The sequence below is a fragment of the Pristis pectinata genome, chromosome 25 (genome assembly GCF_009764475.1).
Source record: "Pristis pectinata isolate sPriPec2 chromosome 25, sPriPec2.1.pri, whole genome shotgun sequence".
NCBI lineage: Eukaryota > Metazoa > Chordata > Chondrichthyes > Rhinopristiformes > Pristidae > Pristis > Pristis pectinata.
Window position 1 is genome coordinate 24,830,071 of NC_067429.1, and position 14,063 is coordinate 24,844,133.

General features: G+C 42.1%; 1 protein-coding gene across 2 annotated transcripts in view; it reads left to right on the forward strand.

Annotated features, from left to right (window-relative positions):
* Positions 1-14,063, forward strand: part of fam171a2a (family with sequence similarity 171 member A2a) — a 227,312-nt gene that overhangs the window by 199,231 nt on the left and 14,018 nt on the right. For both annotated transcript variants that reach the window (XR_007958176.1, XM_052038439.1), the window contains exons 6-7: positions 5,046-5,162; positions 12,488-12,611. Coding sequence is in view for 1 of the 2 variants with exons in the window: in XM_052038439.1 (XP_051894399.1) it covers positions 5,046-5,162; positions 12,488-12,611 (241 nt within the window). In the remaining variant the exon portion in view is untranslated. The remainder of the gene's footprint in view (positions 1-5,045; positions 5,163-12,487; positions 12,612-14,063) is intronic.

Sequence of the window (14,063 nt, forward strand, 5' to 3'; positions counted from 1 at the left end):
GTAAAGTGTGTCACTATTGACACCGTTTTGGTGAAGCACTTTACATACTAAGCTCTTCATGTAGGTCTTGATTTTTTGTGATGATGTGAAGCAGGTTAGCAGCTAACACTCTCAATTTGCCCTCGCCTATTATACACTATTGCACAAGATTAAAACCTACTTTTTTGAATTTTCTGGCTCCTTCTCCTGCTCCCTCCCCCTACCCCACTAAAATTTCCTGATATGTTTACATCAATTTGATGAATTCTAACAGAAATTATGATTTATTAACAAGAGTAGTGAAAATAAATCATCGAATGTGATCTCAAGAACTCTGGCAGAGCTCCTGGAATCTTGTAATAAAAAAACAGAATGTAACTTTTTAGTCGTGGTAAAAAGAAAACAGTGGCTCTTGATTATAAGGGATTTATTTCACTGCAGTGTAATGAAAACCAGGAAATGTCATCTGAAAGGATTTTTTCCTTGCAGAGCGTAGCACAGGACCCTTAGATTACAGATCCAAGGACCCCTGGTGGTACTGGTAGAGAAGAGAGCAAGGGATACTTTCTGTTAATGGACCAGACATAGAACATAAGAGCAGGAAGATCATGTTAGAATGTACAAAACAGCACAGCTTGTGTACTGCGCACATTTTTGGCCATAACTTCGCAGGAAGGGTGTGATAACAGAGAGTTTAACAGGGATGTTGCCAGGGCTAGAGAATTCTTGTGATGTGAAAGGGTTGCTTCGACCTTGACATGTTTTCTTTGGAATAGAGGATGCTGTGGGAGATTTAATTATGGTTTTTAAAATTAGGAGTGTGTGAGTAGGAAGGATTTTTTTTTCCCTTTGCTGGGAGGTCAGAAACTCGTGGGCATACATTTGAGTTAATTAGGAGAAGGGGCAGAGGGGAGATGAGAAATGTTTTAATTCAGAGGGTGAAGGGAGTCTGCTGAAAGGGTGGTCAAGGTACAGTCCTTCAGTACATGTGATGCCATAAGCTGGGAAAGTGGGATTAGGCTCAATATCTGTTTTGGGCCAACATAAACTCACGGGCCAAATAGCCTCCTCCTGTGATGTTAGTTTTAATGCTTCTATGATTTTCCCTTTGTGACTTTTTGGCAGCATGTGCCTATTGCTACAATTTATTTGGGGCGTTTGAACGGTTTGTACTGTGTTTCTTGAACTCTTGCCTCCCATACAGATGTGTACAGCTGCCACCACCCCACTGTATAAAGTCCACTCCCTTCCTTTCCCTGCCCCTCTCTGTGAGTTTTGGCTGAAGCCAACTGATCCTCAGTTGCTTGTGCTCCCTTAAATACTGAGGTCATTTTTTTCACCAAATGCCTCCTCTGCCAGCTGGGTAGTTAGAGGGTTTCACCACCCTTTCTGGCAGCAAGTGCTCATTAAGAGAGTGGACTTGCTGTTACCATAGTCAGAGTTGCAAAGTCTTGTCACTGCTGCCTGGGTCTTTATGCAGTGGACACATTCATCTGCCAGCCTTGTATCCACAGTTATTCCACAGAAGGTTGATTGCTATCATGCGGCTGTATCTTTACCTTCACAATCTACCTTGTTGTGAGCTTGCACCCTATTGCACTGCACTTTCTCTGTAGCTGTGACACTTTACTCTGTACTGTTATTGTTTTTACCTGTACTACATCAATGCACTCTGTACCAACTCAATGTAACTGCACTGTGTAATGAATTGACCTGTACGATCGGTATGCAAGACAAGTTTTTCACTGTACCTCGGTACAAGTGACAATAATAAACCAATACAAATAATAGAAACTATCTTCAAATCTCATCATCATGTCGCTTGCTGCCATACAACAACTTGCATTTTTATAGCACCCAAAGCAGTTAACTCACCCTTGAAGCACCTAGGGTTGTTTATCAAATAAGATATGCTACCAGGCTACATAAACAGTTTCCAAAGGAAAGTGGGAGGCACTGAGGGAGATGGAGAGAGTTCTGGAACTTAAGGTCTAGAGTTCCAGTACGTGGCCACTAATGACAGAGCAATGAACATCAGCAATCTGTAAGGGACCAGAAATGGAGAAACATAGAGATTTGAGAAGGTTGAAGGGACAGGAGGGCAGAGGTGGAAAGGAAGGAGACCGTGGGGAGATTTTAAAACAGAGGTACTGCTTATCCAGGAGACAGTGAAAAGCAATGAGAGAGCTGGACGTGGTGCAAGTTAAAGTATGGGCTGCAGAGTTTTGCATTCTAAGTCACACTGCCCCCTGACTTGGCACAACTGCTTGGTCTACACCAACGGTTCACAGGCCATGTGCAGTGTAATTGGCACACTGCTGTGGCCCATGTAACATATTATCAACCCAGACTTATTTTAGCAGTTAAAATACTGTTTGTTCATTTGAAATGTAATTGATAGATACTTGATAGTGTAGAAATGAAAGATATTTATCAAGTATTGACTCGTATTGCATTACTGTTAGATAACAGTTACGAATCATTTTTAGTATGGAATTTAAATGAATAAGTAGTGTGGGAGCACCTTATATAACACAAGGAGAGCTACAAGTGTATAGCCCACATTGGTAAATAGGCTGGGAGCTCCTGATCTGCACATCTATCTGATCTTGTATCTGGGGTTTCGGCACGCTGGCCTTCATCAGTCAGGGCACTGAGTATAGAAGTTGGGATGTTATGTTGCAGCTATACATCGGTGAGGCTGCATTTAGAATATTATGTTCAGTTTTGGTCACCCTGCTATGGGAAAGATGCCATTGAGCTGGAAAAACTGCAGAAAAGATTTACGGGGATGTTGCCGGGACTTGGGCCCGAGTTATAGAGAGAGGTTGAGTAGGCTAGGACTTTATTCATTGGAGCGTAGGAGAATGAGGAGTGATCTTGTAGCGGTGTATAAAATCATGAGGGACATTGATAGGGTGAATCCACACAGTCTTTTTCCCAGGGGTGGACAATCAAGAACTAGAATGCATAGGTTTAAGGTGAGAGGGGAGAGATTTATTAGAAGCTTGAGGGGCAACCTTTTCACCCAGGAGGTGGTTCGTATCTGGAATGAGCTACCAGAGGAAGTGATTTAGGCAGGTAGATTAAAAAAAATTTAAATGGCAATTGGACGGCAACGTGAATAGAAAAAGTTTAGAGGGATATTGGGAAAATGAGACTAGCTTAGATGGGCATCTTGGTCAACATGTGCCAGTTGGGCCAAGGGACCTTTTTCTCTACTGTATAACTCAATGACTTTATGAGTAAGAAGGTCAACAGATTCAATCCCTGTCTTCAAAGTAAGATTTAAAAATTAGACTGCAGTACAGAAAGGTCATAATTTTGTCAAAAAAGTAAACCTGAGGATTGAGATTGTTTTAAAAATCAGTGAAGGATAATCAATGAATTGATAACAGGGAAAAAGTGAGTACTGGAGAGACTAACAATAAATATGAAAACCAGTTCTAAGAGCTTTTACGAATAAATAGCAAAGAAGAGAGCACTAAATATGGGTTCCTCAGAACCAGAGACACAAGAAAATATAATAGAGAATGGGGAACTGCCCAAGACACACAATAGGTTTTGGGTCTGCGGACACTAATGAAATGCTAGAAGTTAGGGAGAACTGTCGACTCAATGAGAGCCAGGGACTAGAAATAAACAATCTTAGCAAAGAAATAGCATTTTGTTTCATCATCCACCTTAGGACCTTCCTTGATTCTGGGAGACTGCCTAAGAAGAAGGAGATAATCAAGACATGAGTCTTGGGCACTTTGGGAAAGTGGAGTTGATGTAGAAGCAGGCCCAAGGGGCAGCATGATTTCCCATTCTTCTGTTCTTATACCTGAACTGTCCTTCATCTGGAAATATAGTTTGCATGCTTATCCAGCAATTATACCCACTGAACTAAAAGCCCACACACTACATCCTGTTTCTTGAGAATTGTAATTAAAAGCAGGTACACTGGCTTTGGTTTGACCACACTGTTGCCACCTACATTTTACAATGAAGATATAATAGACAAGATAAAGTAGCAAAAAATCGGCAAGGGAGACTATCACCAAGGAAGTCTGAACAGACGAACTCTTTTCTTTATAAAGGCATAGGTGAATGGGATTACGCCAGTAGTTGATAAGATGAACAGAGATATTTTTAACTTTTGGGTAAGTACAGAACCAGATTCTTTAAATGTATAATGGTCACAATTAATTTTGATAAGGAATTAAAACAAACTCCTTTGCCCAGGGGTAGTGGGAATGTGGAGCTATTACCACATGGAGTCACTGATGGTGAAGGGATCTTGCACAGAAGGGAAAAATAAATTGAAGGACGTGTAGAATATGGTGAGATGAATTAAGTTGGGAGGAGCATAAACACCAGCACATCCTGTGGGGCTGAATGGCCTGTTTCTCCACTGAGGCCTTTGTTCCCTGTAAGTTAAGTGCATGGAATTTCAAATTCTATAGGAAAGGACTTTGCATTCCTTGGAACCCCTCTCACTTTTTCTAAAGTAGTCTCGTTGAGCTTTTGGTAAAACTGCAAACCTTTTACAGGTGACCATGTTATGGGAGGGGGGGGGGGGTTGCATTCCAAGAAGGTGATCTGTGTCATGATCTTCCATAATGTGAAGCCACGTCATTGTGCATGCATCAAGAAGTGCAATAAATTTTGTGTTGATTGATTTACTACTTTTTCCACACTGATTCCCTAAGAGTGAATTTTATTCTGTATCTCCAATTTTTGGGTAGTGATTTGTGAATTCTGTGAGGACAAGTTTCAGTTACCCAAACGGCCATAATGCAGGGGTCATCTGTACAGGTTTATAAATCCTATAAAAGTCACAAGCACATCAATCTGAGCCAAAAAAAAACCTTAGGAAAATTTTTGCATTTTCTCCAGTTGTAGTCTTCTAAACAAGCAGCTCTCTTCTGTAAACCAAAGTCAACCAAAAGCATATCTCTCAGACTGCTCCTGAGCGTGAAGAGCTAAGCCAGAGGAGACATTCTGTCTGGGTTTGAGTCTCGCCATGCAGCCAGTTCTCGAGTGCAATGAAAATGACCGCTTCTCCATAATCTGTTTTCCAGGGGCTTGGGTCAATAGTGGAACTGGGATGATCAAGAAGGATGGGAACCAGCTCACCTGGTTGTACCTCGCTCCACAGCTGGGCTACTGGGCAGCAGCTATGCTTCCTTTAACCCAAGGTAAGCTGAACTGGTTTTGTCTAAGTTTCCTCTCAACCCAGGCATTGATTTCAGAGTGGCTCTTGCTTTTGAATCTGATCATTGTATGGAATTCTGTTCACATTTTAACGCAGGGTGCTACGGATTTATCTAATAAACATTTGTTTGGTGAATAGTTCTCCAGTAAATGAACTACTGGATCTCCTCCTTCCACTGGGCCAGCTTTATATCCCTGAAATGCCAACAACTGGGATGAGAGTGAGTCAGAAGTACAGAAGGATACTTGAAAATAATCTTTAAAAAAAATTTAAATCCTGGATCATGAATGTCTTGGACTTGAAAGTAAATAAAATTTGCATTTATATAGCATTCTCATGGCCACCAAAAGTCTAAAAGCAATGTACAGCTAATTATGTGCTTTTTGAAGTGTAATCCTTGTTATAGAGTAAGAAACATGACCACTTAATGCACAGCAAGGTCCCACAAATGACAATGTGATAATGACTACTGTTGGTTTAGAGATAAATATTGGCTCAGGGTAACAGAGGAATTTGGCCGCTCTTCTATATATTATAGCAGCAGGATCTGTCAATGCCGCCTGAGAGTGTGGCCGGTTTAACAAGTCATCTGAAAGCTGGGACCTCTGGCAGTGCAGCATTCCCTCCATATTGAAGTGAGACGTCAGCCTAGATTTTGGCCTGAGGTATGAGGAGCAATGTTTGATCTGCCTCAGTGGTTGGAAGCACAACCCATTCCAAAAGTGGTTGAAACCCTAGGTAAAAGAGACCACATTATCTGTTGTACAGCATCATGCTGTGTACATTCTGAAATACGTACTGGCCAACTTTACCGCAATAAAGTCTAGTTGATCTTAAAAAGGAGTTTAAATAGGGACCAAGTAGAATCGCAGACCATTGTTGTACAGAAACTGCACATTGTCCCTATCAAGCCATTGCATTGCTTGTTGCACAAACTCTTCAGTGATGCTGTTTTTGTGGTAACTGTCTTCACTTTGTATTAAAGGAATTTTATTTTGGAACTGGGGGGGCATAGATTTAGGATGAGAGAGGGAAAGTTCAAGGGAGATGGGCCAAGCAGAGTGTTGGGTGCCTGGAATGCGTTGCCAGGGGTCGTGGTGGAGGCAAATATGATAGAGGCGTTTAAGAGGCTCTTAGATAATCATATGAATGTGCAGAGAGTGGAGGGATATGGACATTGTGTAGGCAGAGGGGATTAGTTTAGTTACACATTTAATTAGATCAGCACAACATTGTGGGCTGAAGGGCCTGTTCCTGTGCTGTACTGTTCTATGTCCTAACAACTCTTTCAAGTACAACGTGTGGCAGAATATTCTACAATTTAAATAACCTCAGTTTAAAAACCTCCGTTGAAGAGCTGCTGGCTGACATTAAAGACTCGGTGTGTGGGTAGCCAGCAAACTTTTTGTTCAAGGGGTGTGACTGGACGATTCAAAATCATGAAGGCGTCATGTGAGGCGGGCAAAGGAAGGAAGTAATTGTCGTATGAGTGTGTGACCAGCAAGTACAGCATTTATTGCCCATCCCCAAGTGTCCTTTAGAAGGTGGTGGTGAGTCACGATTTCAAAACATTGCTGTCCTTCTGGTGAAGGTGCTCCCACGGTGCTGTTAGTTCCAGGAGTTAGACCTGGTAATGGTGAAAGAATGGTGATATATTCCCAAGTCAGGATGGCACGTGGCTTGGACAGACCTGAAGATGGGTGAATGGATTGGCAAGATGATTGGAGTATGTGTTAGGTAGTGGGGGCAGTGGGAGGACTGGTAGAGGGTTTAGCAAGGAATTGGTGAAGAGTTAGGGGTTGTGGTGATTGGGGTTGCATCAGTAATATGGTGAGGTGGTGGGGTACTTGGAGTGTATAGTCGGATACGCTAGTGTGTGGTTGGTAGTTGGGGGTCCGAACAGTAATCAGAGGTGAGATCAGAAGCCTGGCTGGTGTTGCCAGGTATCATAGATAAGGGGAAGGGCCATATTTGAAAGTGAGCCAATGGTTGTGTCATATGATTAGCAGATGGGGTGATGGGGAGTGGGGTCAGGTGAGTTTCGCAAGCTTTATTGGGTTGCCTGGGCTTGGGGGAGTGGTGGTGTGTCCGGGAGCCGGGTAATTACTTACTTCCTGCACCAGACCACTGACTGGTGCCTGCCACAGCCTGCCCTCTTTCAGCAACATCGAGGCAGGCCTCACAAGTGCTGCTTCTGCATGAGTGGCCTGTGCATGGTGCAGACTGCATGTATATTGCAGAGGTGGTTGCACACCATTGGATCCTGCTCCATCTGTTTGGGTCCTCCTCACTTCACCCAAGTTTCCTCTCCAGCTATCCATTGCATCTTATTTTTTTCATTGAAATTAATTTGCACTCTGCACAAAACCATGGACTTATTTGTTCCAACTTCTTGCAAAGTTTTGCTCAACTCCCTCTTAAATCCTTTTCTGGTTTTCCTTAACTTGTTCCTCCTGATTATTAACCCACCAATCGGTGGAAACAATGCATCACTCCTTATCTTACAGCTTTTATGGACTGCATAGTAAAAAGCCAAGCTGACATAAAACAGCTAATGCAGAGCACACAAGGCACAATTCTAATGTGTCCACAAGGAACCAGAGCATTATTGAAACTTCTGGCACAGAAGGTGGCCATGCAGTTGTGTACATGCTGTCTGAAAAGGAACTATTCATTCTAATCCTGATGGGATATGGCAGCATGAGCAATCTCAGTGCTGAGATCCTGGGACTTTCTTTGCAGAAGACCAGCAGAGTCCTTTTGCTCTCCTGGAACATACGGTAGCGTAGCGGTTAGCGCGACGCTATTACAGCGCCAGCGATCGGGGTTCGATTCCCGTCGCTGTCTGTAAGGAGTTTGTACGTTCTCCCGTGTCTGCGTGGGTTTCCTCCAGGTGCTCCGGTTTCCTCCCACATTTCAAAGATGTACGGGTAGGTTAATATGGGGGTTTAAAATGGGCGGCGCGGACTCGTTGGGCCGGAAGGGCCTATTACCACTCTGTAAATAAAATAAAATTTAATTTTAAAAAAACAGACCCTTTGTGGGTCCTTGCTGTGCACAAGTTAGCAGCTGTGTTTCCTAAATTCTAAATGTTTATATTATTCAATTAACTGTAACATGCTTCAGGGTGTTGCTGTATATAAACATAAGCCTTCCTATTGGTCAATAAACATTAAAGGTATTGCAAAGTCAGATGCTGCAACCATAAATTTGCATTTCTTGCCTTTTTGATGGAATTTTTACTTTTAGTTGGTGTGTCTCTTTAAGAGCACACTTCATTGTACTAGTCAAGTGCCATAGGCTGTCAATATGAGAAGAATTTTTTTGCCCCACAATTGCGTGGCCCCTTTTTCATCATCAGCTGGGTGAATTAAATATATTGAACTTCACAAGCCCACAGTGAGTAAACCCAGATGGTGTGTGAGTGTGACACTGGAGATTAAAGAAGTGCTTGGGGATTTATGATCAAGGGTGCTGGATGGATAAGTCTGAGCATTTGAACTGCCTTCAGTCCTAATTTAGAAGTTTGGTCTTACACCCACTGTTGTACTAGGAATTAGCAAGGGGGAGGCAAATGAGAAAAATATGGGTCAAACAGTTTTTATAGTTCACAACCATTGTTGGCCATGTTAGTTATCAAATGGTGGATGTACTGGCGTTATTCGATTTATGTAAAAATATATGTTCCTGGGGAACTTTTAGTTAAGTGAATTTTTGTAAATTGAAAATGCTGGGTACTAAGATATAGTGTGTTCCACACATGGCTTTGTAAATCAAAGATTTATCTTCACAATGTTTGAAAATTGAGGAATTACTGTACACTTCAAAAACAGAAACCCATGCAGGACCCTGGAGAAAGAGGGATGTATGGGACTTACTGGCTTTTATAGGCAGGCTCAGCCAAATGACTGGCACCTCTCAGTCCAGTGAGATTCTGAGATATTTTGAATGACACTGATTCTATGCCATTGTTAAACTCAGACAAGAAAATGCCAAACTTTTGTCCAGGAATATCATTGGTTGTAATTTCCAGATGATTTCTACCTCACCAGTTTAAAATTGCTTCCTTAGACTTTAATCAGATTTATTTTTTGCTTGTGAGTGCACTCATCAGGGGAAGTGGGTAGCTGAACAAGGAGATTCTTTTTCACAAAAACGTTCCCAGGACAAATGTAGCAATCATCTAGGAAATTCTCTCCATTCTTATATTTTCATATGGTGTTGAAGGAAGCCATTCAGCCCATGTGTCTATGCTAACTCTCAGAACAATCCCATCTGTCCCAATCCTCCACGTATTTCCCTGTAACCTATTTTCTTTCATACACCCATCAACATCTCACTCCCACTCACCTACACCAGGGGTAATGTACCATAACCGATTAACCTCCCAACCAGCACGTTTTTTGGGATGTGCGAGGAAACTGGAGTACCTGGGGAAACCCATGCTGTCACAGGGACTCTACAGAGAGCACTGGAGGTCAGGATCAAACCCAGGTTTCTGGAGTTCTGCAACATCAGCTAACTGCTGTGCCACTGTCATTATCTTTAATAATCAACCCTGCTCTTAGAGGAAGGAAGCTCATTGTGGTGCTGATTTCCCATCCACCTCATTGAGAGAGGTTGGGGGTTGGAGGGAGTATTTCATAGTGAGTTATGGACAGTTTTGAACTCCAGTCCAATGTGTGAAGACTGCCAAAACGTTAGCGGGATCCTAATATCCAGCGAGTGACATCTTCCATTATGTCCGAAGTGAGGAGGATTTGAATAGTGAGGGGGTTGGCATAGTACTTGATGAGAACTAAAGTATTAAACCCCCCTTGGCTTTCTTCTGTTTTATTCATGTGATCTTGCAGTGCAGAAGGGAACTATTTATGCCCTTGCAGACCTTTGAATGAGCTACCCAGTTAGTCCCACTCTGTCATTCATTTCACGATGTTTAGTAGTGGTTTTGATTTTCATATATTTATCCGATTTTCTTTTGAAGGTTGATGTCAAACCTGCTGTGCCTTCCGCTGTGTTTTTGTCCCTTATGCTTATTTTGCCAGTTATCTAAATTGGCCGCACAATGGTGTGGCTGGTGGAGCCGCTGCCTCATCTCCAGCACTCTCTCTGTAAAAAATCTGGCCTTGTAAACCTCCTTTGAACTTGCCCCTCCCCTCCTCACAAACCTGTGCCCTCCAGTATCTGGTGCTGTCTGTGTGGAGTTTGCATGTTTTCCCTGAGATCATCTAGGCTTCCTTTAGGCTCTCCAGTTTTAACTTGCATGCCAAAGACTTGTGTGTTGGAAGGTTAATTGGCCACTCTAGTTGCCCCTAGTGTGTAGGTGAGTGATGGAATCTGGGGGCAGTTGATGGACATGTAGGGAGAGTGGGTTACAGGGAAAAAATTAGTGGAGGGACGTGAGCTAGCATGGATTCAGTGGGTGGAATGGCCTCCTTCAATACCTTTAAAGAATTATTTGGGATTAAGGGGAATGCTTTGGGAGCTGACATGGACTCATTGCATCACATGGCCACCTCTATGTCATTACAAATATATGGAGATGAATCACAACACTCTGACTTTGAAAGCATCAGTTAAATCAACCATTGACCATCGTTGCCCCAAGAATAGCAGCCGTGACTTCTGTAAACTCTCCATGTAATTGAGCCCTTCCCTCGTATCATTCCATTGAGTAAACCAAGGAAACACATCAACACAATAACGGTGTCTCATTGGCCTGAGTGCCCTTGGAATCAGAAAGAAAAGTCAAGGTTCAATATTACTTGGACCCTGGGAAATCCAATTCTTGCATTTAAACTTTTATTTTTAATAAATGTCTGCATTTCATTTAGAAACTGAATAGAACTGGTGGGATCCAATGTGCTGCTTGTATTTTTAAAAATTTCTTTGCAGTTTTTAATTTGCTGAATGGGTAAGTGGAGTTTGTTAATTACTGTTCCTACAAACGATCCGTATGTTTTATATGTCAGATGCTCCCAACACAGCTCTGCAGATACTTAATTACCTCCTGTTTAACCCAGATAAGAATTTTATTTCCAATACTCATAAATGAAAACCAGTTTAGGGATTTATCTATTATTTTGTGGCGATGTATACTGCTGCATCTTTTGATTCATAGTTCATACTGACAAGATGCTTAATCACCACTATGTGTGATTTTTATTTTTGGATTATTGTACCATATTCTCAGCATTTTTTTTATAGCCACCATTTAATGATATTGACACATTCTTAATCACTCACAGTGATTGAGAGGTCTCTGGCTTTGCCTCAGTTTCCTGCTGAAATCCCTCTTACTCGTTTGACTTGCGCTGACCCTTGCAATTGCAAAAATAAAGGTGATTGTTGAACACTTAGTAGCTGTGGACAACTGACAAGAGTCAACCAAGAATCTGGCTTTGGGAGTTGTTTTGATTCGAGAGGATATACTCTAAATGCAAATGTAGGTTCCCTGCTTTAGCAGAGCATTCCCCCTTTGGAGAAATCCTGATGGATCCCAGGGTCAGGTCTTCTCTTCACCATACACATTCAAGGCTGGTGCTTTGTTTATTCTGTCACATAAAAGGATTTAAATAGAAAAGTTCCAGGCTTGATGTCTTAACTCTGGTGTTCTGTACATTTACTGGGAACAAAATGACATATGTAGAAGAATTTTTTTCTATAAATAACATACTGGCAAACTATGATGTCTACTGTCCGACAGAACCTTATAATTAATGCTCCACAATGTAGTAAATGCAAACATTTATGACAGTGTTGTGTTTTCCAAATAAAACAAGACATTTGGATGTGTTTTTGGAGACAGTGTTATCAAAGTCTTGCCTCTCTTTTCCCCGTCCGCACCACTTCTCTCCCTCCCACCTCACCACCTCACCAGGAGATTAAAAATATTTCCAAATACTATCTTATGGTTAACGAGTAAAAAAAACGTTAATGATTAAGGGTAAGGAGGGAAAGTGAGCAAATTTTATTTGCTTAGAGTACAGAATAAGCCGCCACAAAATGTCTTTGAAGAAAACCTAAGTGGGAAGCGGATATAAGCTGCCCTTGTGGAGAGAGGAGGTGGGGGGATGTGCTGAGTAAGTAGGTGGCCAGGTCTCTTCCACCGGTTTGTTAGTCTCAATAGAATGTCCCTATTAAAATCTCCAGAAGTTCATCTTCCACCAGATGACATTAAACAGATGGCGAGGAACATTTTCAAAAGGCAACTTTTAAAAAAAAATGTTAATTATGTACTTCTGTCAAAAACTGATTCCTTTAGAAGTTTGTCAGTTCATAACTCGGCTCCTCACTGCTTGTTTACAGCTGCAGTCAGCCCATCCAGGTTCGGAGACATCACCACCTACCACACCATATTCTTGCTCACCATTCTTGGGGCTATGGCTCTCTTGGTCCTAGTTCTGCTGTGTTTGCTTCTCTATTACTGCAGGTAAACCAATGATTAAATCTTTTTGTTTGCTTCACAGTTGGTGTAATGTCTGTTTTCTTCTTCCTCGTACCCCTTTACTCCACCATTTACCCACCTGTCAACAATTACTGGGTCCCTAACATCCAGCAGAGTGGGACCTCCTGGGCTAAAGATTATCACTGTGGCAATTTAACAAGTTGAATTGGACTTGTGGACCTCGGGTTTTCTTTTCGAAATGTGTCTCTTGTGTTATGGGCATCACCAACAAGGCCAGCATTTATTGCTCATTCTTCATTGCCCTTGAAAGTGGCAGAGAGCTGCCTTCTTGGACATCTTCCATCGAGTAGAAGATACAGGTGCCTGAGGGCACGTACCACCAGACTTAAGGACAGCTTCTACCCCACTGTGATAAGACTATTGAACAGTTCCCTTATACGATGAGATGGACTCTGACCTCACGATCTACATTGTTGTGACCTTGCACCTTATTGCACTGCACTTTCTCTGTAGCTGTGACACTTTACTCTGTACTGTCACTGTTTTTACCCGTACTGCATCATGCACTTTGTACTAACTCAATGTAACTGCACTGTGTAATGAATTGACCTGTATGATCGGTTTGTAAGACAAGCTATTCACAATAATAAACCAATACCAATCTTCTGGTGAAGGTACTCGCACAGTGCTGTTGGAGAGTTCCAGGATTTAGACCCAGCAGTGATAACTGACAGGGAGATGTATCGGCTTGGAGGGGAACCTGCATGTGAGGGTGTTGCTGTGCACCTGTTGCCCTGGCCTTCGCAGGTGGTAGAGGTTACAGTTTTGGGAGGTGCTGTTGAAGTAGCTCACACAAGTAATTGCAGATGGAGCATGGAAATTAGTTATCTTTGGAAACACTCAGCAGGTCAGGCAGCATCTGTGCAAATAGAGTTAATGTTTCAGGCACCCTTGTCAAAACATGAGTTAACTCTGCTTCTCTCTCCACAGAGAAATGTTTCCCACATTTTCTGTTTTTTGATTTTCATTTATAATTATTCCCCACTCCCCCTCTACTGAACACAGCACCTCAACACAGAACTCCAGCTTAAGACTGACCAATTGCTTCAGACTGCATCATAGCAACCAGTTTCTGATTAGCTAAATGACTTAGGTTAATGCCACTGACAGTGTTTAACAGCTGAGGCCAAATTAACTTCTATAGGCCTTGGCCGATAATTCCACATGACATTATTAGTAACCAACTGAAGTTTATTTTAAACATTAAAACATTCACTTCAATCTTTGAATCCCAGGAGTGTGCTCTGAGTTCTTGATTCACAGAATTCGTGGATTTGATTGCAGCTTCATGATCCAAGACTAAGTTCACGTCAGTTTATACGTGGGCTATCAAAGCAGTTGTGCTGCTTGTCCAACTGCGACAAAACCTCTGGTTCACCTGGCTGGATTGACATTGCTGCCATCTTTGGATTTTTA